This window comes from Carassius gibelio, chromosome A1 (genome assembly GCF_023724105.1).
Source record: "Carassius gibelio isolate Cgi1373 ecotype wild population from Czech Republic chromosome A1, carGib1.2-hapl.c, whole genome shotgun sequence".
Lineage (NCBI taxonomy): Eukaryota > Metazoa > Chordata > Actinopteri > Cypriniformes > Cyprinidae > Carassius > Carassius gibelio.
The window spans coordinates 4,414,243-4,437,936 of NC_068371.1; the positions used below are offsets into that span (position 1 = coordinate 4,414,243).

The 23,694-nt window shown below is 43.8% G+C and overlaps 1 protein-coding gene across 6 annotated transcripts in view; it reads right to left on the reverse strand.

The window, feature by feature from the left end:
- LOC127961293 (amyloid beta precursor protein binding family B member 2) overlaps positions 1 to 23,694 on the reverse strand; it is a 52,056-nt gene that overhangs the window by 18,626 nt on the left and 9,736 nt on the right. For 4 of the 6 annotated variants that reach the window (XM_052560748.1, XM_052560684.1, XM_052560382.1 and 1 more), the window contains exons 2-5: positions 13,919 to 13,965; positions 11,524 to 11,654; positions 11,239 to 11,284; positions 7,055 to 8,005 (exon numbers count right to left, since the gene is read on the reverse strand). In XM_052560748.1, the coding sequence (XP_052416708.1) occupies positions 7,055 to 8,003 (949 nt within the window). In that variant the 5' untranslated portion in view covers positions 8,004 to 8,005; positions 11,239 to 11,284; positions 11,524 to 11,654; positions 13,919 to 13,965. The remainder of the gene's footprint in view (positions 1 to 7,054; positions 8,006 to 11,238; positions 11,285 to 11,523; positions 11,655 to 13,918; positions 13,966 to 23,694) is intronic. The other 2 variants (XM_052560519.1, XM_052560604.1) reach the window with 2 other exon arrangements.

A 23,694-nucleotide genomic window follows, 5' to 3' on the forward strand; every position in this document is an offset into this window, starting at 1 on the left:
ATAATTAATTACTCCAACGAACCGTTCGGTATACATAATGCGTACCGCGTACCGAACCGAAAGCGTCGTACCGAACGGTTCAATACGAATACGCGTATCGTTACACCCCTAATATATACACATATACATAAATCTTGCAGCAAAGCATCGTCAAAAGTAATGACTATGAATGTGTCGGAAATATCAAGGAGACATTTTAACTATTTAATAAACTAGTGTTGGCTGCAAAGATGAAGTTGGCAATGCTCACTTGTGAGTACAGTGGATCTGGTTTTAGAGAAAATGCAGCATTACATAATCTTCAGAGTTATTTAGATCTATTTCTCACATTGCGGCCTATACACTCAGTTTTGGTTCATTTTTGTGACATGCTCCAGTCCACAATGACCAAGACGGCAGAAAACACATCCGGTTTGTTTTCTTTATTTTACAAAAGCACAATGTTTCTCTGGTATTGTGAGTGTATACAAATAAAACTAAACCCTTGACAGTTTCTAATGATGTATTACTCTTATCTGTATGAGCAAATATGATGGCCTGCGTATATTGGTACTGAAAATTATTGTGATATTTAAAAAAAATTTTATTCAGAAATAATCCAGCATCAGTGCAATCTGGTTGACACTCCAACACTGATGGTGGCAGTATTGTACCTTAACACTGGTTACCACCTATCATAATACAGATGCAGTGTGCAGCTACAACTTCCTCACAAAATCATGTTGGCGGCAATGACAGGCAAAATCGACTCTCATACCCAGTGCTTCCCACAGGTTTGAAAAATACATGCGGTGGTAGTTGGGTGGAAATCCTCCTATTACAAAAAAATAGTCTACTACATGTGACAAACAACATTTAATGTGACTTTTTTTATTTTTGAAATTCATTTTGATACAGATTATGCTGTGTTTGAAACACGTTTGTCCATTTACCACAAAATTCCTCAACTACATCATAGTCGTATTGCAAAACAACTGGCCTGTATCGATTTAATCCCACATATGGAAGTGGCAAAAATCGGAATTGAAAAAATCCAATTCTATGGGGATTGTACTGTTCACACTGTCATAACAAAAACAGATCCTTGTGAGCAAAAAAAATCAGATATTGGCCTCTTTTGCCTGCAGTCTGAACGCAACCTATAGACACCTCAGTCTTTAAGAAGTGTCGATCAACAGGAAGTACTTTTTGTATGCTTTTAGGGTTAGGGTTACAAACTCTTTCTTGTCTTCTTACACTCACATTTTGAATGTGATATAAATAAAGTTAAGGATGTTTCTGTGATATATGAATGCCCTTTAATACATTGAATAGGTATTTTTGTATTTTTTACTGGAAGACTATCACACTGTAAAATCTCCGTCTCTCTCATCTGAGCTCGCTACTGTTCTGTCTGTCCTCACTCAACAGCTGGGAATGTGTGTTTCATGTTTCAGATGTCAGTAAGAGCATTTTTCACACAATGCAATCTGGGTGAGGAAAACCACACATATACACACAGTAAACCACTGCAGTCTGTTACTCACACATATGCTGAACATATTCAAGCCAGGAAACACATCCTCCCCAAAACCATTGAGCCATAATATTCAGTGTGTGTGTGTGTGTGTGTGTGTGTGAGTCAACAACTCTAAAGAGATTCTCAAAAGCCCTTGTGTCCATCTACATGACACTGTACAAAATGAATAACTAACAACTAAAGAAAAAATTAACTGACATCATGTGATAACTAGCATAGACACAAATGATAAAATATTTTCCATATTCTAAGTTAATGTTTGTTTATAGACTTTGCTACTCATTCTTTTAATATCCCCTACTGCGCAATATGCAAAAGCTGTATGTCAAATGAGACAGATGCATCCCATCATGTCACGGAAGCTAAGGAACTATTCGATTTAAAAAGTTATTAAAAACAGTGCCCGAAAGTGTTACTAGGTACCAAGACAGTTGTTCCTCATTGGTTGACTTGTAGAAGGTCACACAGATCAAAAGATTTAGCAAACATGGTGGATGGAGTATGTCTAGGAATCACTCTGTGTAGCCCCACCCACAATGAAATCTCATTGGTCTAAAATCCTGCTCCACATAGCACAAATATTGGCTATAAATTCACTTTCAGTGTCAATATAAAGGTAACTTGTGGCTGGAAACCTGTCTGGATAAAACACGGTAAAAGGATTTGAGAGAAAAAACTTTCAAATTATGCCGTTTAATCACCAAGGGTGCAGTCAGATTGTTTGCAGGTGAAATCCATTCCAAATGTTTTTATGAATTTAGTTTTAGATAACTATAACAACAGTGACAGTAACTTGTTCAGGCAGAAAGCACTAGTTGAGTAGCCTCACTGTTGCTTCAAGTCACGACTCACTTCAGTGAGACTTAATAATTAGCCAACAGAACTGAAGGAGTGAAACAGCTATTAGCCAGCACTAGTCATGCACGCTAATCAAATCTCCAGGCATGCTAAGTGAACACAAGTGCCTATAGAAATATCTCCTCTACCCAAATTCTCTCAATGTGGCTCTGCAGTACAGGAGTCGTGACTTTATTTACTTAGTGCACATTGCTAGTCTTGAACAATTAATCTGTTCAAGTTTATTCCCTGAAGAAAAAAAAAAAGTTTTGTCTTGGTAATCTTTATTCAAACCTCAATTTGACAGCTTGAAAAAATTATCCTTAACCATAAACCCCCATCCTATATTCAATATTCTGTTTCTACGCTGAAAAGAAGTTGGCTGCAATTTCCAGTTCACGCGGACTTTAAATACTGGGTATTATGTTCAGAGCAGACTGTGACACAGAATCAAAGGGTAATCACACGGCAGTGGGACATGCTTTTACATCAATGAGTGGTGGTGTAAAGATTGTAACAGTGTTAAAGAAGATGTGCTGTTCAGATCTAGAAGTTCTCTTCATTAACTGTAAGCCTTTCAACTCACTCAAGCGCACTTGAGCTCAGCTTTACTGAAACTCCATGATCAGTTCACAGACACAGAACTGCAACACCTGGACTCTGATTTAATAATTCTTGGGCACTTTGATAAAGCAAATCTTTCCTGTGAACTGCCAAAACAGAGACAGTATGTTACATGTCCCAAAAAAGACAGTACTATACTGGATCACTGTTACACCACAATTAAGAATGCACATCACTCTGTTCCACGAGCAGTTTTGGGGCACTCTGATCACTGTTTGGTTCATCTTATACCGACCTACAGGCAGAAACTGAAATCAGATAAACCTGTATTAAGGACTGTACAAAGATGGACTAATGAAGTATAGCAGGATTTACAAGCTTGTTTTGAGTGTTTTTTGAAGCTACTGCCTGTGCGAGCTCAGAGACTGTAACGTCATATATCAGTTTCTGTGAAGATATGTGCATTCCTACCAGGACTTGTTCAACATTACAACAATGACCAACCATGGTTCACTGCAAAACTCGGACAGCTCCATCAGGCCAAAGAAGATGCTGTGGGATTACAAATTTATAAAATGTTAAATCTAGGTTCCAATGTAATAGCATATAAACTGAAAACTTTTCGAGATACATTTTGAGGTAAAAAAGGATAGAAGCCCAGGTGTCTGAGATAATGACCTTTTGTCTTTGTGCTATTCCTTAGCATTTGGCTTTTTAAGCTCAAGGGACAGCTGTGCCTTCTGTCTCTATGATAATGTGAAGGTATCAGAGATACTGTCAGGCACCTCTGTATTTAAATGACACTGTTATGCAGACAAGATCAAAGATGGGAAAATTGCCAGCATCAGGCCGATCCCAGTATTCAATTTGCATGCTGTGTTTAAATTGTCTCCACCTCTGCTGTATGGATCCCTCCCCTTGAAATGATATAAACTCCAAAGTATCACTGCTTTGGTTAGACTTTTGATGACTACAGCGCCACGCAGAGTATTCTCAATAACGAATTCAAGAGACTCCTGGTCTTCGCTTCTGAGTTTCCAACAATGCTTACAGGAAGGTGGACAAAGTCTTGCTTAAACTCGCTAAATACACACTGCAAAAGGAGATCAGAGAGGCAAAAAGGAATTATAATGGAGAAACTAAGGACTCCATTCACTTCCCCACCTCACACCCCACACCTGCCTTGAACACCTTTCCACATGACCATTCACAGCTCCTGCAACCCCCTCTCCCCCACACCTGCAATTCAGGTCAGTGAAGACGAGGTCTTCAGCAAGCAGAAAAGAAAAAAAGCACCAGGTCCAGATGGTGTTACACCAGCCTGTCTGAAATCCTGTGCTGACCAGCTGTCCCCATCTTCACACAGATCTTCAACAGATCGCTGGAGCTGTGTGAAGTCCCTTCATGCTTCAAATGCCCCACCATCATGCCCATCCCAAAGGAACCCAAAATTACAGCACTAAATGACTACAGGCCTGTTGCTGTAACAGCTGTGGACATTAAGTCTTTTGAAAAACTGGTGCTGGCCCACCTAAAGGAAATGACTGGATCCTCTTCAGTTCGCCTAAAGAGCAAACAGGTCTGTGGATGATGCAGTAAACATGGGACTGCATTATGTTCTGCAACATCTAGACAGACTGGGGATTAATGTTAGGATCCTGTCTGTGGACTTCAGCTTCCTTCTCCTGACCAAACTAAAAAAACTACAAAAATCTGTTTTATTCAAGCTTAAAGCATTCTTTTTTTATCAACAGTTGGATATAGGTAGATTACAGAAAAGTGAGAAAATCTAATTTTTTATCAAAAACTACATCTGGATAATATTCAGTATGATTATCAAGGCATAAATCAAGTAAATCGCTTCCATCAACACCTCAAAAGCTTGCACAGAAAGATAACACTTCCTGGATCAACATTTTACTCATAACATTATGCAGTTTTCATATGCTGTCTGTTGCTGATGATCACTTTGTTTTTAATATGCATCTGTTTACAAAAGGGATCATTCATTTCTCCGTACTGTTCACATGTGTTTGTATTCGGGAGGTTTTGTATTCATTCAGAAGATGTGTATTAGTGTCCCAGAGTGTATAACAGTGAAAACACGAAAAGCTGGGGAAATGTTGTCTTCTAAAAGACGAGATAACTCGTCTAAGGCAGGGAAAGAGTTAATAATTGTGTCAATCTTTTAGCAAAAATAACATCAAGTTACATTTTGAACGCACAGATAGACAGCTTGCTAGCAGGTAGTAACTATCCTCAGCCTAGTTTTCCATGCAAGATTTAACATGCGACCCACTTTCGATCATTTCTTTCTCTTTCTGCTGTGTATAAAGCATGTGGCAGGCAGAGGGGGATGGGAGGACGGCTGAAAATAAAAAAATTCACACACACACGCGACCCGAAGTGCCATGAACATATGCACAAACTTCTGTATTCAGCACACAGCTCGTGACACCCTTCACTGCATCCTCCCTCCTTCCTAATCTCTCTTCTCCGCCTGCATTTATGAGCATGCACACGCAACAGAGACGCTACATGCGCAGCACTGACTCACATCCACACAGACACACCGACGCGCAGTACCTACCCTCGTAATTCACTATAACAATGGCCAACATGTAGTCTTTACCCAGCATCATGACTGAGCAGCCGCAAGCAGAGAGGATGACATGAGAAGAGAGAGGAAAGCAGAGGTAGAGAGGGGGCGAGCGACTGATGGAGAAAGGGAGAGGGAGAGACGGGGTGGGTGAGCATCCAAGAGCAAAAGACTGTTTATATTCTGTTTATTTTTTATCCAAATCTTGCAGGAAGAGAGATATCAGCTTCCTGTCCATCTGGGACATCTGATTGGTCATGCGGCCGTGCAAACCCACCTCCCTCGCCGAACGATCATTACCCCGGCAACCCTGAGATCATTGTGTGTGGTGTGTGGTCATGTGATCTTGGTATGACAAGATACAGAAACCGTGGGAGAGGGATGGATGTGCAAGAATTAGTGTACATAACAGTCTGCCACGGTGATGCCAGCTAACATCTGGGTGTAAAACCAGGTCGCAGCTGTCCATTACCCACCATGCTGGCCAAACAGACCTTCCACACACCTGTGAGGTTTTCCTGTCTACAATGAGAGAGATTTTGACAGACACTAGTGTCAATGGAGGACTGGTTTGAGTGACAGCCCGGGGGCAAAGAGGAGACATACAGCACCATTTATCCTTGTTATAAATGTGGGTTGCATACCAAAAGTGACTGGTCACCCAAAATAAAAACTATTTACACACTCTCATGTCATTCCAACCCTTTGTAGTTTTGATTCTGTGAAACATAAAATCAAAACTACAAACATTTATTTCAAAGAAGAGAATATTTGATTTCAGATGCAGACCTAGTCTTGCAATTCATTTGTGTGAGGAACAGATTAATTTAATGGGCTAGCTCACAAAAACAGATGAATATTCAGTCATCATTTACTCACCCTTTATGAACTCTTGGATGCTTCAAAATTTTGGTTGCATGGCCTTTTGATGGAGGGTCTTATGTGTTTTTATTATGTTTGTAACAACAAGCCTTTATGTCATCAATCACTGAAAATCACTCACTGCAACTCTCAGAAGTTACACATTTTTCAAAATCTTTTTTTGTACTTTGTTGAGCCCGTCTACTTTCATTATATGCAAAAGAGCAGCATGGACATTCTGTACGACTTCTTATTTTGTGGTTCACATCTTACACGTCTGGAATAACATTAGAGAGAGTAAACGATGACCAATTTTGAATTTTTGGATGAATTATACGGTTTCAACATTTTCAGATCACAATTTTTACACACAAAAAAGGTACAACTAAGTAAACACGATTTTGATAAGCTTTCCTCCACAGCCTCAAACCAGACACACACTGTGCTGCGTTTACCTAGATCACACTTCAGTGAAATGAAAAGTCAAAACACACAAACACCTTTCTGCCAAAGCTCTTCAGTCAAACTGAAAACCACACATACCACATGAGTGCATCATATCCACAACACCAGGCCAAAGTACACACACACACACACACACACACACACACACAAACACAGACCAGCAAACTACACACATATGCATAGTAAGGTTTCAAATGTGTACTACTGACCGCTCTCTTCTGGTGAGCCCAAGGATGCACTGTCCTGTGACAACGTGGTCCAGCTGGACTCCTCGTCACTGTGTGGAAGGTTCTGGATGCGGTTTAGTGCCCGGTCTGTCTTGGCTCCCGTCCGTGGTCTGTCTTTTTTCGTCTCCGGTGAGGAAGAGGAAGACGAAGAGCCGATAGACAGGAGGGGCGTGTCCTCAGGGCTGTGTAGTTTCCTCGGAGACGAGGGACAGGGAGTCTTCTCTTTCTCCAGCAAAGGCTTAGTGACATCCTCATCCTGCGTGTCAGACAGTTCGTATGACAGCTCATCCAGACATGACTCTAGGTAACTCTTGGTCTTAATATGCTCGGGCGACTTCCTATCTGAAACAATGTCCGTTTTCTCCGACAGAATGAGCAGGTCGTCACAATTCTCCACACGATCCTCCTCATTAGTGTCATCATCAATTAACTCATCTACATCCTCGTCAACAAGCTCGTTGTTCTGGTCAAAGTCACTGTGAACGTCGTCAGCGTTAGACTCACTGTCTAGACTTAATTCCTCAACATTCCTCAGCTCATCGTCGATGCTGAGCTCTGATTTGCCAGCTGTGTTTCCATCCTCGTCTTCTCCCGTGGTGTTCTTGTTGTGATCCTGTCGTTCCGCAGCTTTCCGTAACTGATTCGCACCATTTTTGGCCAGTTTAGGGTTAGCACTAGTTGCTGAAGATGACGGCGGTGGCGTCACACCTTCGCCGAGTCCCATCGCGCTCTGAATGCTCGTGAGTGCGTACTTCTTCCTGCACTTTGGGGGCGTGGTCTGGCCCTGTTTGATGACATCACCACTGAGCAGTTGATTGTGTGAGGAACGCAGGCTGAGGGATGTGGGCGGAGTTGCAGAGGGTCCATTGCAATTAGCTACGTCCACAGAGGGGGAGGAGTTATGTGGTGAGGGCACGCAGACTGACATCATGGCTAAAGTGAGGAAAAGTGAAAAAAAGCTGTCAAAAATCACACATAAACAGTGCATTCAATATCAGAGAGAAAGATTTTCATTTGCAAATATTTTAGATATATATCTTATTTCTTAATCTAAACAGAACTCTCAGTCATTTTTGGTTGAGCACCTCTATTTACTGAACTAAAGATACATTTTGTCAAAGTTTCAAGCCCTTGTCTAGTATTTGATTGACAGTGGCTTGTCGCTGTTGATCAGGACGTGTCAAGCAGATTAAGTGTAAAAGAGGACAAAGTAAGCAATTCAAGTAATGTGAATCAAAATCAACAGGTTGATCACCAGTAATTTCCTTTATTAAATGTTAAGGAACATAAAAAGTTGCCGATATATCGGTACTAGGACTGAATCTGCAATGACGTTCATGAAAAGCTCATTTGTCTTTGCTCAAGCAGCTCCGCAGACTGTGCTGCTTCTGTGCTACCAAACTGAATTACCACATTTTAAATCAACTTAATTTGATGGAATTAAATGTGATTATGGCTGTTTACAACCCAGTGATGCATGCAATGATGCAACTGGGTGGAAAATGAAATCAGGTTCATGCCAAAAGATGAGCTGAGTTTTGCTAACGCTCAAAGAGAGATTCACAGAGACACTACATGCACTAGGAAAGAGGATGTAACCAATCACACAGTAATCCAACATATTACATAAAGACAGATGGACACAAACCGGCCTCCAGACTGTGGCTAAAAAAAAGTGAGATTGAATTTTTATTTAAAATCTAGTCACTATTGGCAACAGTAGTGAACAATTATATGCCTCTACATTAATTTAATCAAATAACATCGTGTTGAGTCAGGAATCATACTCATCCAGTGAATTCACAACTGATTTCCTCACATTTTTCAGTTATATCTTATATTAATGTAACAGAAATGAGTCGAACCAGACAAATTAAAGAATCTATCAAAACTGTGCGTTGAAACACGAGCCGAATTCCTCAGGAAGTCATAAATCAGTTCTAGTGCAACAAGAACCAAGCAAGATGACCAACCAACTTGTTCACACAACAGCTTTCAACATTAAGAACCACTAGAACAATTATTTACAATTTCAATTCGAAGAAGAGAAATTTGGTGTCAAATTTGTTGTTCGTAATTGAAATGCAACGCTGGACATCACATGGAAACCCATGAGTTAAACACTTCCATTGACTTCCCCCCACCTAGCAGAACCAGACTGAAATTCCTAAGGGGGAAGGGATTTTGTCTCCACAGAAGTATTTGTCAAGAGAATGGCAAAGAAACTGCTTTTGTACATATATATGGACCAGAATGAACTCAAAAAGACTTGAATCAAGTCTTTAAATGAATCAGTCCATCGCTTCACTCCATATTCATTTATGTGTAACCCACACATTTGACTATCATGTTATAATCACTTATTGTGTATGTTGTTTTTTTTTATAACTATGGCATAGCTTAACGATTTGTAATTATGTTTGGTATGTCTGTGATTGAATTTTCTTGCATGATATTGTCCTGACAATCATTTATTTGTAAAATATATCATAACCTGGTAATAGGAATCATGTCCAAAATTAGACCCTGCAAGGCAGGAAAATTCGGACCACAGGCTTGGTAAGATAAACAAATGATTTTTGATACCCCCCTGAGCCAAGACAATATCTGATTGGTCAAGACAACATTTGAGGTGTGGCCAACAGGCCAGTTTAAAAACTGAGGACATCGTAAAATCTTTGCTTTTAGTCGGCTTTTTAGTCTCTGCTATTAGTCATGCCTCCTCTTAGCTTTTAGCTTGTAGCTTTGCTACCTAGCTTTAGCTTTTAGCTTCTAGCCATGCTGTTTAACCATCACTGTTCTTTGAGCGCGGTTCCAGTGTGCTTCGGCCTGCAAGCCTGCTGCTACTTAGCCACGATGAGAAGGAACACAACCTAGTCTCGTCAAACTTTATTTATTTTCTTTTCCGTTTGAGAGTTTCGTGTTCTGAGTTAAGTTTTGTAACGTCGAGTCTCCGACGCCTGACCTTGGTTGCCTGTTCAACTTCAACCAGCCCACACGACTCTGCACTTTCAGCCAATGCCCAACAACCACGGGCTTCCCAAGACGTCACTTCAGCGACTGAACTTCCAGCCAATCAACGAGCTCGGGATAGCCCTTTCACCGAGACTCCTTTTTCACAGGAGACGCAAGTAACTTTACCTCCAGACTCTGACATTTGTGCTGATGTATCTAATATAATTTTAACCTCATTGAGGAAATCAATGCAAGCGCTAATTACGTGATTGATGGTTGTTCATGTTTATGCAATTTAACGTATTGCTGTAAACTTGGGATTCCATATTTCCATTCTCTTAAACTCATCTTTCCCTAACTTTCGATCTTCCTGCAACTTGTATGAATGTGTGAGTGTATGCGTTTATGTGTTAGATTAGTTTATATGTCTTAGATTTATCTAATAAAGCCTTATTCATATTGAAAAGAGAAGTATCTTGTGTTTTGTGCTTACAAGTTAATGTCTTAAACTGCCGATCTTCTTACTGTCCTAATTGATAGTGTTTCACTATGGTTTGGATATTAGTATCCAGCGCAGATTTTATGTTAAACGGCTCGTTCACTGAATCGCAGGGCGTCTAAGTGACCAGCCGTGAAATTCCCTTCAAATTCCCTTTAAAATCTTAAATGATTCCCCTTGAGCTAAATTGGCCTGTTTCCGTTACATTAAATTAACTGAGAACTGAGAATGTGTACTTTAGGTTTGTCAGAATTTATATCAATATACTGACTTGTTAATATAACAACTTGACGTAATTAAATATATAAATTCACAAGAGTTTTACTATAATAAAATACTGGTATCACTTTACAATAAGATTTCATTTGTTACCATTAGTTAACAACATTAGTTGACATGAATTAGCCACGAACAACACTTTTACCGCATTTATTAATCTTAGTTAATGTTCACATTTACTTATACATTTACTGTTAACATTATTTAATGGTCTGTGAGTAAATGCTTTAAGTAATATTAACAAATCAAACCTCATTGTAAAGAAAAAAATACTAAATGGTATCTTAAAAACATATTAATATTAAATCATCTATAGAGTGGTCTCCTGCAAGGTTTTCTATAAGGTTATTTTTAATAGCCATTGGCTCCCTAGGAGATTTTTTTAGTGTGGTGCTCTGCACAAATCATATCCTGACATCGAGGGCTGTCTGACCTTGCAAAGGTTTTCTCGTTGAGCCGGAGGCACTGCCAATGTAAATCTACAACAACAACAAAAAAGAATGAAATCATCTTCTTTTGTCATCTGGAGCATAGAAGACCATCCACAAACACACGCATGCAATGCAAATATTATGAATATAATATAAGCTGTAGCTGTTGTGTATTTATTCACTATTGCTATTTTACAGCTTTAATTTGAGTTCTGTAAAGCACAGTGCATCATATCTTTATAAAAACAAAGGTTAATACAAACATTCGAGCAGGCAGTCATACTCACCAGGGAGCTGAGGATTGTGGGTATTTCCACAGAGCCTCCTGGGCCATGGTGTAGAATCAGTGCATCATCAAGGTTTTGGCCAATCAGCACTAGTTGAGTATATCACCATGAAAGCACTCAAGAAATCTGTTCTGAACACAATAAAAAATATGATTAGAAAATAGGCAGCATGTGGACATTTTTACATGATGCATTTTCACTACGTCCATCCCTCAGCTAAGGTTAGTGATGTGTGTGTGTGTGTGTGTGTGTGTGTGTGTGTGTGTGTGTGTGTGTGTGTGTGTGTGTATCTTCCGGGAATTCTCCTGCTGTGTGTGAAAACAGCATGGGAAGGAAATATGCATCTGGAGCACAATGACAAAAATAACTGTCAGGGTGGCGGCACAAACAGAAACACACACTCTCTCAGGGGAATCACCAAACTGGGTAGTGAATGAGAATGAAATCATTTTTCATTGTACAGATCAAAGGGCATTGATGTATAAACATTACAACCAAAAATAACTTGGTCTGTGTCATATATCAAGTATTCGTGATGGTTTCACTTTTTACACAACGGTTTTAAGACTTTTTATTTGGCCATTAAGTTTCCTAAGTGTATTTCATTAGACTGGCTTCATGATCCTTCCATGTATCATTGACATTTATGAGTGATAAGATAAATGTATTAATAGCTTGAGCATCTCTCATTTAAATGTCAGTTAACACACACACACATACAGTATATTATAATTACACACTGTATATATTATAAGGCGTTTCATTCAATTAAAACTATAAATGCAATTTATATTAAAATTATATTAAGAAAATATTGGTTTTAATTTAAAAAGAAAAATGCATATTTTAATGTGGCATATATAAATGGCTCAATATTTTTTTTCTGTTTTCTTTAAGTGAAAATCTGTGAAAAATATTTCCACATAAAATTATGTTTTACTTCAATCACTCTTTGGTTCTTTGGTTAAATACTTAAATATTATATGTGTGTGTGTGTGTGTGTGTGAGTTTGTGTGTGTGCGTGTGTGTCAAAGAATTATATATATAGTCAAAAAGTTTAAAAATATTTTATATAACTCTATAAAAATGACAAGTGGATGGAAGAAAAAGGAGACAGATAAAGAGTGTATGGCAGACAAGATATGCACTGAGATTTTGATTCAGTTTGCCATTTTGTATCCATGCATAAACTAGACCAGAAAACAAACAGAATCAGAGCAGTTCAGTGTGTGACAGTGTGGTGAGCTTTAATTAGAGATGTATGACTGGTGGCTAACCTTCCTGAGGTCGTCTAACCATTTTGTCGATTCATTAAAAGTCCACTTAATCTAAATGTTTTTGCATTCAAAAGTACAAACTGAAGGGTTTAATTCAAGTCTTCCAACAGATTTAATTTAGGCTATTATGCATATATCCACAGTGATCAACACACATACACAGAGCTTACACAATGTCATTATACTTTTTGATGCATGATACTTTCGGTTGCATCGACTTTTTAATAGATGAATGAAAACGCTGAAAGAATATTTAAAATATATTTCATTTCCATAGATGAACTCAAGTCTTAACGTTTTGGAAAGATAATAGCATTTTCATTCTTGGGGGAACTAACCTTTTAAAAGATTTTTCAAGTGATAACATTTTACATTTCTGTTCGATTCTCAGACAAAGCTATTGAAAGGCTTCTGAAGACTGTATGATGGTACTTTTATAATATTATTGTCTTTTTAAAGGTTGGCAGTATAAATCACCACACTTTCCTTATATAAAAAGAGCAGCTCTGGTATCTGGTGATAAAATAATGACAAAGGCAGATAGATAGTGATGACAATTTTCATTCTGTGTGAATTATTAGTTTCACAACAATAATGTAATTCACATTCTATAAAATGAAACCTTTCAAAGCTCTCTATTGAAAGTTGTTTCCACTATTGTTCCCTCGAATGTGCGTTACTTAATATTATTGCATCAACTGACACTTCAGAGATGACAGAATCCGTCCACAATAAAGCTGCAGCTAGAATACACACACACACACACACACACACACACACACACACACTAACAGAATGAAATAGACATTTTAGCTCAGTTCTTTTCCACTCCTAAATTCACTTAAATAAAATTACTTCTGCAGCACTTAGAACAGACAGAATTTGGTGTCTGGACACAACAGCTATAATCATAACACACACACACATACAAACACACACACACACACCCTCAAAACCACTGTCTTTACAAGGAGCAAAAAAGGCAGGAGATGTGAGGGAAAAATGAAGAATTCTTGGCAGGACATTTTCAGAAGGCTTTAATTACTCATCTGAGAAAAAAACATCACACTTTTCTTTCACACACACACACACACACACACACACACGTATTTATATACCTGTATCTCCGCAGGAGGTGCTTGTCAAACTCAGATGATGTTCCTACCTGCAAAACAGAGAAACAGACAGTTAATTTGTGAATTAAAAGTGTGTGAGAGTCACATTAACTCTATATTATTCAACAGAAATACCAAAGAACGCATCAGGAATCAACAACTAAATAAAACCCAGGCACTGACTAGCAGTTTTAGCAGCTGAAAATAAAATGTTAAACAAATAACACAGAGCTGGAGTAAATATGACCTGCTGAATAATCCAACAGCGAAAATCAAAAACAGAGAGCACAGTTCTGTGAAGCACATCCCGCTGAGGGCGAGAGAAAGTGAGGGAGCCGAAAACAGGCGGACTGGTGAGATTAAAGGACATTTATTTAGCTGCAGAAACAGGGAGGAACATGTACAGTCGAGTCGGAGTTAACTGCTGCTCATAACTGCACATCTCTCTGCCCATGCCATAAAAGTGCATCCAATCAGTGTCATGGAAGAAAAAGAACAAACAGAAATGCACGTAAACATATACACACAAAAACACAGATGAATGCTGGGAAAAGGGCATATCAAGATCACATTTCAGAGACACACACACACTCACACAGAAGGCTTCATATCAAAGACTTGCTTTCCAGCACACGCACCGTGCCAAACAACAGCTGCCAAATGACATAGAAGAAAAAAATGGAGAAAAAGAACGAGAGATAGTGAGAACGAGTGTAAAAGGCAACAGAGAGGAAAAAAAGAACGAGAAAACCCACGGCTCTATGGGTTCCCATCAACATCTGTATTTAAACAATCTACATGCATAATAGAAGTTTTGAGATGCACTTATTAGATGGTCCCAGTCTGCACTACTTTCAACACACGTACACATTTACGCTGCCTAATTTACCATGTTTTCCCCTATGCATTCTTAAAATAAAGGTTTAATAAAGGTTGTAAAATCCCAAATAGGGTTCCCTTTCAATACTTCACTCGTACTGCGTCGAAGACGCATATGGGAAAAACCCCCTTTTTCTCCTGAACTGAAGCCTTATTCAATCACGCAGTGAAACTGCACAGCCATTGGATCGTGCAGTGCTATTAAAACAAACCAATGGCTTGGCAGCGGTGCTGCACGAACCTATGGCAGCGAAGCCCGCCAAAGCCTGCCAATATGGGCGGGGAATCTGGCTATATATTGGTCGCTTCGCCACAGGAATTCAGATTATTTCTCCTTCAGCGACGACGTCACATCGCTTCGCTGATCTCCGCTGAACTGCTCGCCGTTGACACGCCTCGCACTGGAACGCGACTGCCGGTCCCCACCGCAGATTCATCGCTTCCCTGCGGCCATCCGGTGAGATATATTGAAAGAGCAAATTTCTCTAAAAGAGCCTTTTTCTACGGCGTTGTTGCAAATGCCGTCTCGTCATTGCAGCTCGTGCAGAGCCCTTCTGCACGCTGATGACGGGCACAGCGAGTGTGTCGCGTGCTTGGGGAAACCCCACGCTGACACAGCACTCGCGGGGAATTCATGTTCTCATTGCGAGAACATGAATATCGCCTCTCTGCGCTCGCGAATCGCTTTCTTTTCAGAGAGCGATCTCGCTCCTCGCGCCCTCCCTTTTTCTTCCTCCCGCGAGCCGGCGAGGAAGAAAAGGCGGGGCAGAGGATTAAAGCAGCAGGATGAAAGCGAGCTCACGCCGGCTCAGCCCCCGCGTGCCTCGTTTTCTCCGCCCAGAGGGGATTCCCCAGTCCTCTTTGTACAGCCAGACCAGTGTCCCTCTGCTGCCGCGAGTGATCTGGTTTTGTTTGGAGGGACTGATGAGGAACTGCTAGAGGACAGCATGTCTCTAGCCGCTTCAGATGCTGAGGAGCTGTCGGGCTCGCCGGACCCCGCCCCCTCGATGTCATCTGAACCAAACCGCTCGAAACTCGGGATGGACGCCGAGCTTATCCGCGTTCTCTCCAGGGCAGTGGATGAGCTGGGTCTGGATTGGTCTCCTCCAGAGGAACCAGCCCGTAGCCGTCTGGATGAATGGTTTCTGCCGGGGCGCCAGCAAGCCCCTCGTCAGCGAACTGCTCCGTTCTTCCCGGAGGTCCACGACGAGCTCACTAAATCGTGGCGCGCCCCCTACTCAGCGCGCCTGCGTACTTCATCTTCATCCGCCCTCACCTCAATTGACGGCGCTGATGAAAGAGGATACGAACGGCTGCCGCCGCTGGACGAGTCTGTGGCGGTGCATCTCTGCCCGCCAGCAGCTATTGGATGGAAAGCCAAGGCCAACCATCCGTCCAAACCCTGCCGTACGACGTCGGCGCTCGCCGGGCGTGCCTACTCATCGGCAGGGCAAGCAGCCGCGGCGCTCCACTCTATGGCGGTGCTTCAAGTCTTCCAGGCCAAACTTCTCGCCGCCACCGACGAGTCTGGCCCAGATGTCGCCACACTCAGGGAGCTGAGAAGTGCAACAGACTTGGCGCTGCGTGCTACCAAGAGCACCGCCCAGGCCATTGGGCGCTCGATGGCTAACCTGGTCGTCTTGGAGCGCCACTTATGGCTCAACCTTACGGAGATCAAGGATGCTGACAGAGCCCAGTTCCTAGACGCACCGATCTCCCCCAGCGGCCTCTTTGGCCCGGCGATAGAGGGATTCGCAGAGCGTTTCACAGAGGCGCAGAAGTCGTCCCAGGCAATGCGACACTTCCTGCCGAAGCGCGCTTCATCTGCTGCCAGTCGCCCCAGACAGGTGCCGATTCGTCAGCCTCCTAAGCAAGCGCCAGCTGCTACCACCGCAGCCCAGCCGGTGAAACCCGAGCCTCGACACCGTTCTCGCTCGGCCACCAGACGGTATCAGTATCCCAAGCGCATGGGACCCCGGCCCAAGATAGTGCTGGACCCTGCGCCGCCGCCGTCATCCTGATCGACAGGAAAGAAAGAGGAGGGGGCTAAGTCTCGCCACAGCCGGACCACCCCCCAAACTGCCCCGTGTGTTCTGCCGTCCATCTCCAGATGTCGACGAAGTTGTTCCTGCTGCAAACAATGGGCCCTTGTTAGCGCCCAGACAGCAAAGCACTGTTATAGTGCAAAAAATAAAAAAACACACTCCTTCACAAAAAGAGCAGTTCTCCTCACACAACACTCACGAGTGCTATGTCCCCCCACGGCGGTCAATCACTCGAGTTAATACAACCTCTGTCCATCCGGGCCTCACAATGGCAAGCCATTCCCGGGGTATCAGATTGGGTCATGGGAGTAATAAAACACGGCTATTCCCTTCAGTTCGCACGACGGCCACCACGCTTTCGCGGGGCGGTCACCACTTCAGTGCACAACGAGAACGCTCACGTTCTTTGTGCCGAAGTGAAAAATCTGCTGGTGAAGGGAGCTATAGAAATCGTTCCCCCAGCACACCGCGACTCAGGGTTTTACAGCTGTTACTTCCTGGTTCCCAAGAAGGATGGTGGGCTGCGCCCCATCCTCGATTTAAGACATCTGAACCGTGCCCTCATGAGACGGCGCTTCAGAATGATCACATTGAAACAAATCCTCTCGCAAATACGCTCAGGGGATTGGTTCTTTTCGCTGGATCTGAAAGACGCTTACTTTCACATCCAGATAGCCCCCCGTCACAGGCCGTTCTTGAGATTTGCCTTCGAGGGCGTGGCTTACCAATACAAGGTCCTCCCCTTTGGGCTGTCTCTGGCGCCTCGCACGTTCACAAAGTGCATGGATGCGGCTCTCTCCCCTCTCAGGCAGAAGGGCATCCGCATTCTCAATTACCTCGACGACTGGCTAGTTCTAGCTCAGTCAGAGGGGGAGGCATTGGGTTACAGAACTGTGCTCCTCAGCCATCTGGAATGCCTGGGGCTCAGGGTGAACTTTGTCAAGAGCTCACTGTCCCCCAGCCGGCGGATATCGTTTCTGGGAACAGTGTTAGACTCAGTGACAATGAGGGCAACAATGGTGAAGGAGCGCGCTGCGGCTCTACAGCGACTTGCGGCCTCTTTCAAAATAGGTGCTTCTCGACCCCTAAAGACATTCCAGAAGCTGCTGGGTCTTATGGCGGCGGCAGAATGGTTTGCAGAAGGAAAGTGATCTCCACAGACGCGTCCAACAAGGGTTGGGGCGCGCTGTGCGAAGGGTGAATGCAGTTTTTGCAGTATTTCTCACGTGTGACGTCAGATGTGACGCTGAGAGGACGCTGGCGCGTTTTGGCTGCCGCTTCTCACTCCGGACGAAAAAGTTTGTTTGTAACAAAAACGGTTTTACCTACTGACTTTGTTTAGTACCGGTGGTATCTGTTCCTACCTCAAGATCTGGATTGTGTCTTTGCCTGGTCGCCGCATCTGCTGCCCGTCACGTTGTGATTCTGCTGTGACCATCAACAAGCTAGCCCCCGGGGTTGCCTTCGGCCCATCCCCGCTATTTTCTGCTCGAGCAGTGGATTACAGCCCGGTTACTGGCCGGCCTGCACTCCGGAGCAGCCTGTCAGCTATGCGGCTACTACTGTTTATGACTTTCCTGCTGGCCTTTCTGTCATCTACGGCTCTGACCATGGCACTTCGATACACGTCCTTGCAGCTTCTCAGATTTAACCACCGCGCACCTCCTTCACTGGACATCATCTCTACTCTGCAACAACACTGTCTTCTTCGTCGTCGCCCTTATATCCACCGAGGCTCCCGTCGTAATCTTCACTACTACTTCAGTGCCGAAAACAGTATTCCATCTTTCTGGTCCGGCCGAAGTTCACTCCAGCCTGGAAACTGGCGCAACAACAACATCCGCATACGTCATCCGCGCACTCTTCACGCGACTTCATCTAACCTCCTGCCCGTCTCAACTTCCGCCATTTGGATTTCAAAACAAAAGCCTCTTAAGACAGCGCTATTCAATACAAGATCACTCAACAATAAAAGCCTGCTCCTCTGTGAATTCATTACTGACAATAAACTGGATTTTCTCTGTCTTACCGAAACCTGGCATAAACCTATGGATTACTTTGCATTAAATCAGACCACCCCACCTGGATACTCCTTCATTGACAACCCCCGTCTGGACCGGCGAGGTGGTGGCATCGCAGTTATTCACCGCAGCGATATCTCCATCCGCCCCATCCCCATCCCGGCTGTATCCTCATTTGAACACTTGGCTTTCAGACTTCCTGGTTCCCAATCACTCACTGCTGCAGTCATCTACCGCCCTCCCAAACTTTGTCCATCATTTCTTTCTGATTTCACAGACTTCGTAACTCAGCTGTCTTCCATTTCTCCGTCCGTTCTCCTCATTGGTGACTTCAACATTCATATCGACTCTCCGACAGCAAAATTCACATCTGACTTTTTGGACATTTTAAACTGCCTCAACCTTACCCAGCATGTCACCTCACCCACACATAATCATGGACATATCTTGGACCTGGTCTGTTCCACACCCTCCCTCACCATACATAACCTTTCATTGACTGACCTCACAATTTCTGATCATCTGGCCATCACCTTGGATGTCATTACCCCCTCTCCTACCATCAAACACACAAGAACAATTACATTTCGAAACCTGAAATCTATTAGTCCCATCTCTCTCAATTCATCCATATCCCATGCCATCTCTACTTCTTCACTTCCCTCCGATCCGATTGCCTCTGATCTAGTCAATTTCTACAACCACACACTCTCCACCTGCCTCAACCAAATAGCCCCTCTTAAAACTGCCTCAGTCTCCTTCTCCACCTCTGCTCCTTGGTACACCCCAGATCTTCACATTCTCAAAAGACAAAAAAGACAACTTGAAAGGATCCATAAAAAATCCGGTCTCACTGTCCATGCACAAGCCTACAAACACGCCATAACCACATACAATTCTGCTCTCAAAACTGCCCGGTCCAATTTCTACTCACAACTCATCCACTCAAATTCTTCTAACCCCCGCACATTATTCTCCACATTTGCAAAACTGACCAAACCCAAGGACAATATAACCTCCACATTCACTATAGACAAATGCAATAACTTTCTGTCATCCTACCATACCAAAATCCATACAATACACTGTTCACTAGCATCCACTTCCTCCGCTTCTCCTCCTTCTGAATATCAACTCCCTCCGCTCACACACCACAGCTTTTCCTCCTTCTCTCCACTGTCTCCCTCCGACACCTCCAAACTCCTTTCGACCATGAAATTCTCAAACTGCCAGCTTGACCCGATCCCTTCTCCTCTCTTCAAAAGCTGTCAAGAAACCCTTATTCCTCTCATCACCATCATCATCAACACTTCCCTTACGTCTGGATCTGTTCCATCCCCGCTAAAACTTGCATCCATCACACCCCTCCTGAAAAAACCTGGCCTCAACCCTGACAATCTGGATAACTTCAGACCCATCTCCAATATTCCGTTACTTTCAAAAATTCTGGAACGCGCCGTAAACACACAACTCCATCAATATCTCCACTCCTCTCAACTCTTCGAAACATTTCAATCCGGATTCCGTCCACACCACAGCACAGAAACAGCCCTTCTTAAAGTCACAAATGATCTCCTCATTGCTGCCGACTTTGGTTTCATATCCATCCTCCTTCTCCTCGACCTCTCCGCTGCATTTGACACTATTGACCATACTGTCCTTCTCCATCGTCTTCAATCTATTAGCATCTCTGGTACAGCACTTCGCTGGCTCACATCTTACCTCTCTGATCGTCACCATTTTGTCTCTGTTAATAACTGCAACTCCCACACCTCCCCTGTCACCCATGGCGTCCCCCAAGGTTCCGTTCTCGGCCCCCTCCTCTTCACCATCTACATGCTTCCCCTCGGTCAGATCATCCGCAACCATGGACTCCATTTTCACTGCTACGCAGATGATACCCAAATCTACTTTTCCACCAAATCCATCTCCCCGGCTATTCTCTCCACCATCACCGATTGCATTTCTGACATTAAAACCTGGATGGACAATAATTTTCTTAAACTCAACAGCAGTAAAACAGAACTCCTTATCACGGGCCCAAAATCTCTCCTCTCCTCTATTCAGAACTTTACTCTCCTTATCGACGGACATATTGTCACCCCCTCCCTCTCTGTCCGAAACCTTGGCATCATAATGGACCCCACCCTCTCATACCGAACACACATCAACCATATCACTAAACTATCCTTTTTCCACCTCCGCAATATTGCCCGTTTTCGCCCCTCCCTTACCTTGGCAACAGCTGAAATTCTCATTCATGCATTCATAACTTCAAGACTTGACTATTGCAATAGCCTTCTATACGGACTTCCTACCAATCAACTACAAAAACTGCAATACATCCAAAACTCAGCTGCCCGCCTCCTAACCCACACCCGGTCAAGAGAACACATCACCCCCGTTCTCCGTCAGCTCCATTGGCTACCTGTTCACTATCGCATTCAATATAAGCTCCTTCTCCTCACCTATAAGTCCCTCCATAACCTGGCCCCACTCTACCTCACTGAGCTCCTGGAACAGCACCAACCCACCCGCCACCTCCGTTCAGCTGGCACAAACCGCCTTGCTCCGATCGTCCGCACTAACCGACGGACTTTGGGGGATCGAGCCTTCGCTATCACTGCCCCCACCCTCTGGAACTCACTCCCTACATCCATCAGAAACTCGGACTCACTGCCAAACTTCAAATCAGTACTCAAAACCCACCTGTTCAAACTAGCTTTTCCCTAAACCCTTGTTGTTTTGTTTTGTTTTGTTTTGTTTGTTTCCCCATGTGAAGCGTCTTTGAGTGTCCAAAAAAGCGCTATACAAGTTTGATGTATTATTATTATTATTATTAAACCCGCTTTCGGCCAATGGTCGAAAGAGGAGAGCAGGCTTCACATCAACTGCCTCGAGATGATTGCAGTTCAACGAGCCTGCCAGAGCTTCCTGTCAGACCTAAAGAGCCACCACGTGCTGGTCAGATCGGACAGCATGACGGTGGTCTCTTATATAAATCACCAAGGTGGGCTGTCGTCGACGCGTCTCTTCAGACTGACGTCGCGACTGCTGGAATGGACCCAAAGCAATTTGGGGTCCCTGAGAGCAGTGCATCTTCCGGGCAAGCTGAACAAGGGCGCGGATATGCTGTCAAGAAGCGGAGTCTCCTCAGAAGAGTGGAGACTCCACCCGCAGACGGTTCAGAAGATATGGGAGGTCTTTGGCAGAGCGGAAATAGACCTCTTTGCCTCAAAAGACAACTCTCATTGCCCAATATATTTTTCCAAGATCAAGGACGCGTTGTCCCAGGACTGGCCCAACCGTCTTCTTTATGCTTTTCCTCCGGTCCCTCTGATTCCCCAAGTAATCAGGCGGGTCAGGGACCAGAGATGCAGGGTTCTGCTTGTAGCCCCATTCTGGGAAAATCAGCACTGGATAGCCGACCTGTCGCAGATGCTGACTGCAGCCCCATGGCCCGTTCCCCTGAGACGGGACCTCCTTTCTCAGGTGGACGGGACGATTTGGCATCCACACCCAGAGAAGTGGTCTCTGCACCTTTGGTCGCTCGACGGGAGCCCGCGGGACTCCCTGAGCGTGTGCTAGACACAATTTCACAGGCTAGAGCTCCGTCTACACGACGCCTCTATGCCTCCAAATGATCTGTGTTCTCCACATGGTGTTCAGACCATGGTGAGAGCCCGACCTCTTGTGACGTATCAGTGATACTGTCATTTTTGCAAGAGCTCCTGGAGAAGGGACGATCCCCCTCCACGCTCAAGGTCTATGTAGCAACTATAGCGGCATCACACGCCCTTATAGCAGGCCAGTCGGTGGGCAGAAACGACTTAGTCGTCCGATTTATGAGAGGTGCCAGACGGCTTCATCCGCCTTGCCCTCCCACCGTCCCTTCTTGGGACCTGCCCACGGTGCTGAGAGCCCTGAAGGGGGCCCCCTTTGAACCGCTACAGTCCATAGGCCTTAAAGCCCTGTCGCTAAAGACCGCTCTGCTATTGGCACTAGCGTCTGTTAAGCGTGTGGGTGATTTGCAAGCACTTTCGATGAGCCCTAATTGCCTAGAATTTGGGCCTAACGACTCGAGGGTCGTCCTGAAACCGAGGCATGGCTATGTGCCAAAGGTGCTCTCCACACCTTTTAGAGCACAAGTGGTCACCCTCTCTGCGTTACAAAACACAGAGGAGGATCCAGGGCTGAATCTACTTTGCCCAGTGAGGGCTCTAAAAGTCTACATAGAGCGTTCTGCACCAATAAGACGATCAGAACAGCTCTTCATATGCTTTGGAAACCGCACCAGAGGGTTACCGGTCTCTAAGCAAAGACTTTCAAGGTGGATTGTGGATGCAATCCAGCTCGCCTACTCTTCTTTGGGCCTGCAAAGCCCAATTGGAGTAAGAGCCCATTCGACGAGAGCAGTGTCTTCGTCTTGGGCATGGTCTAATGGTGTGACTATCGCAGAAATTTGTGAGGCAGCTGGCTGGAGCTCGCTGTCCACATTTGCTAGATTTTACAATCTAGACGTCCCAGCGCTTCATGCTAGGGTACTTTCTGTGTGAAGGTCACCTTCTTGTTCCTCATTTGCATGCTCTTGGCCATTCTTGCCCAAGGCTCAAACTCTACTCGTATGCACTCGGTCCCTTGGCTACTGAGGCGATACGAACACGGGATGATCAGGCTAGGCCAGACGTAACCTCATTGAGCTTATTCTGCCCCTAGTTGCTATTATCATATCTTGGTTTAACAAATCAAGTTTGATTGCGTTGGTCGTCCTCCCTTCTTAGCATGGCGTGATTGAACTGGGTTCCCATATGCGTCTTCGACGCAGTACGAGTGA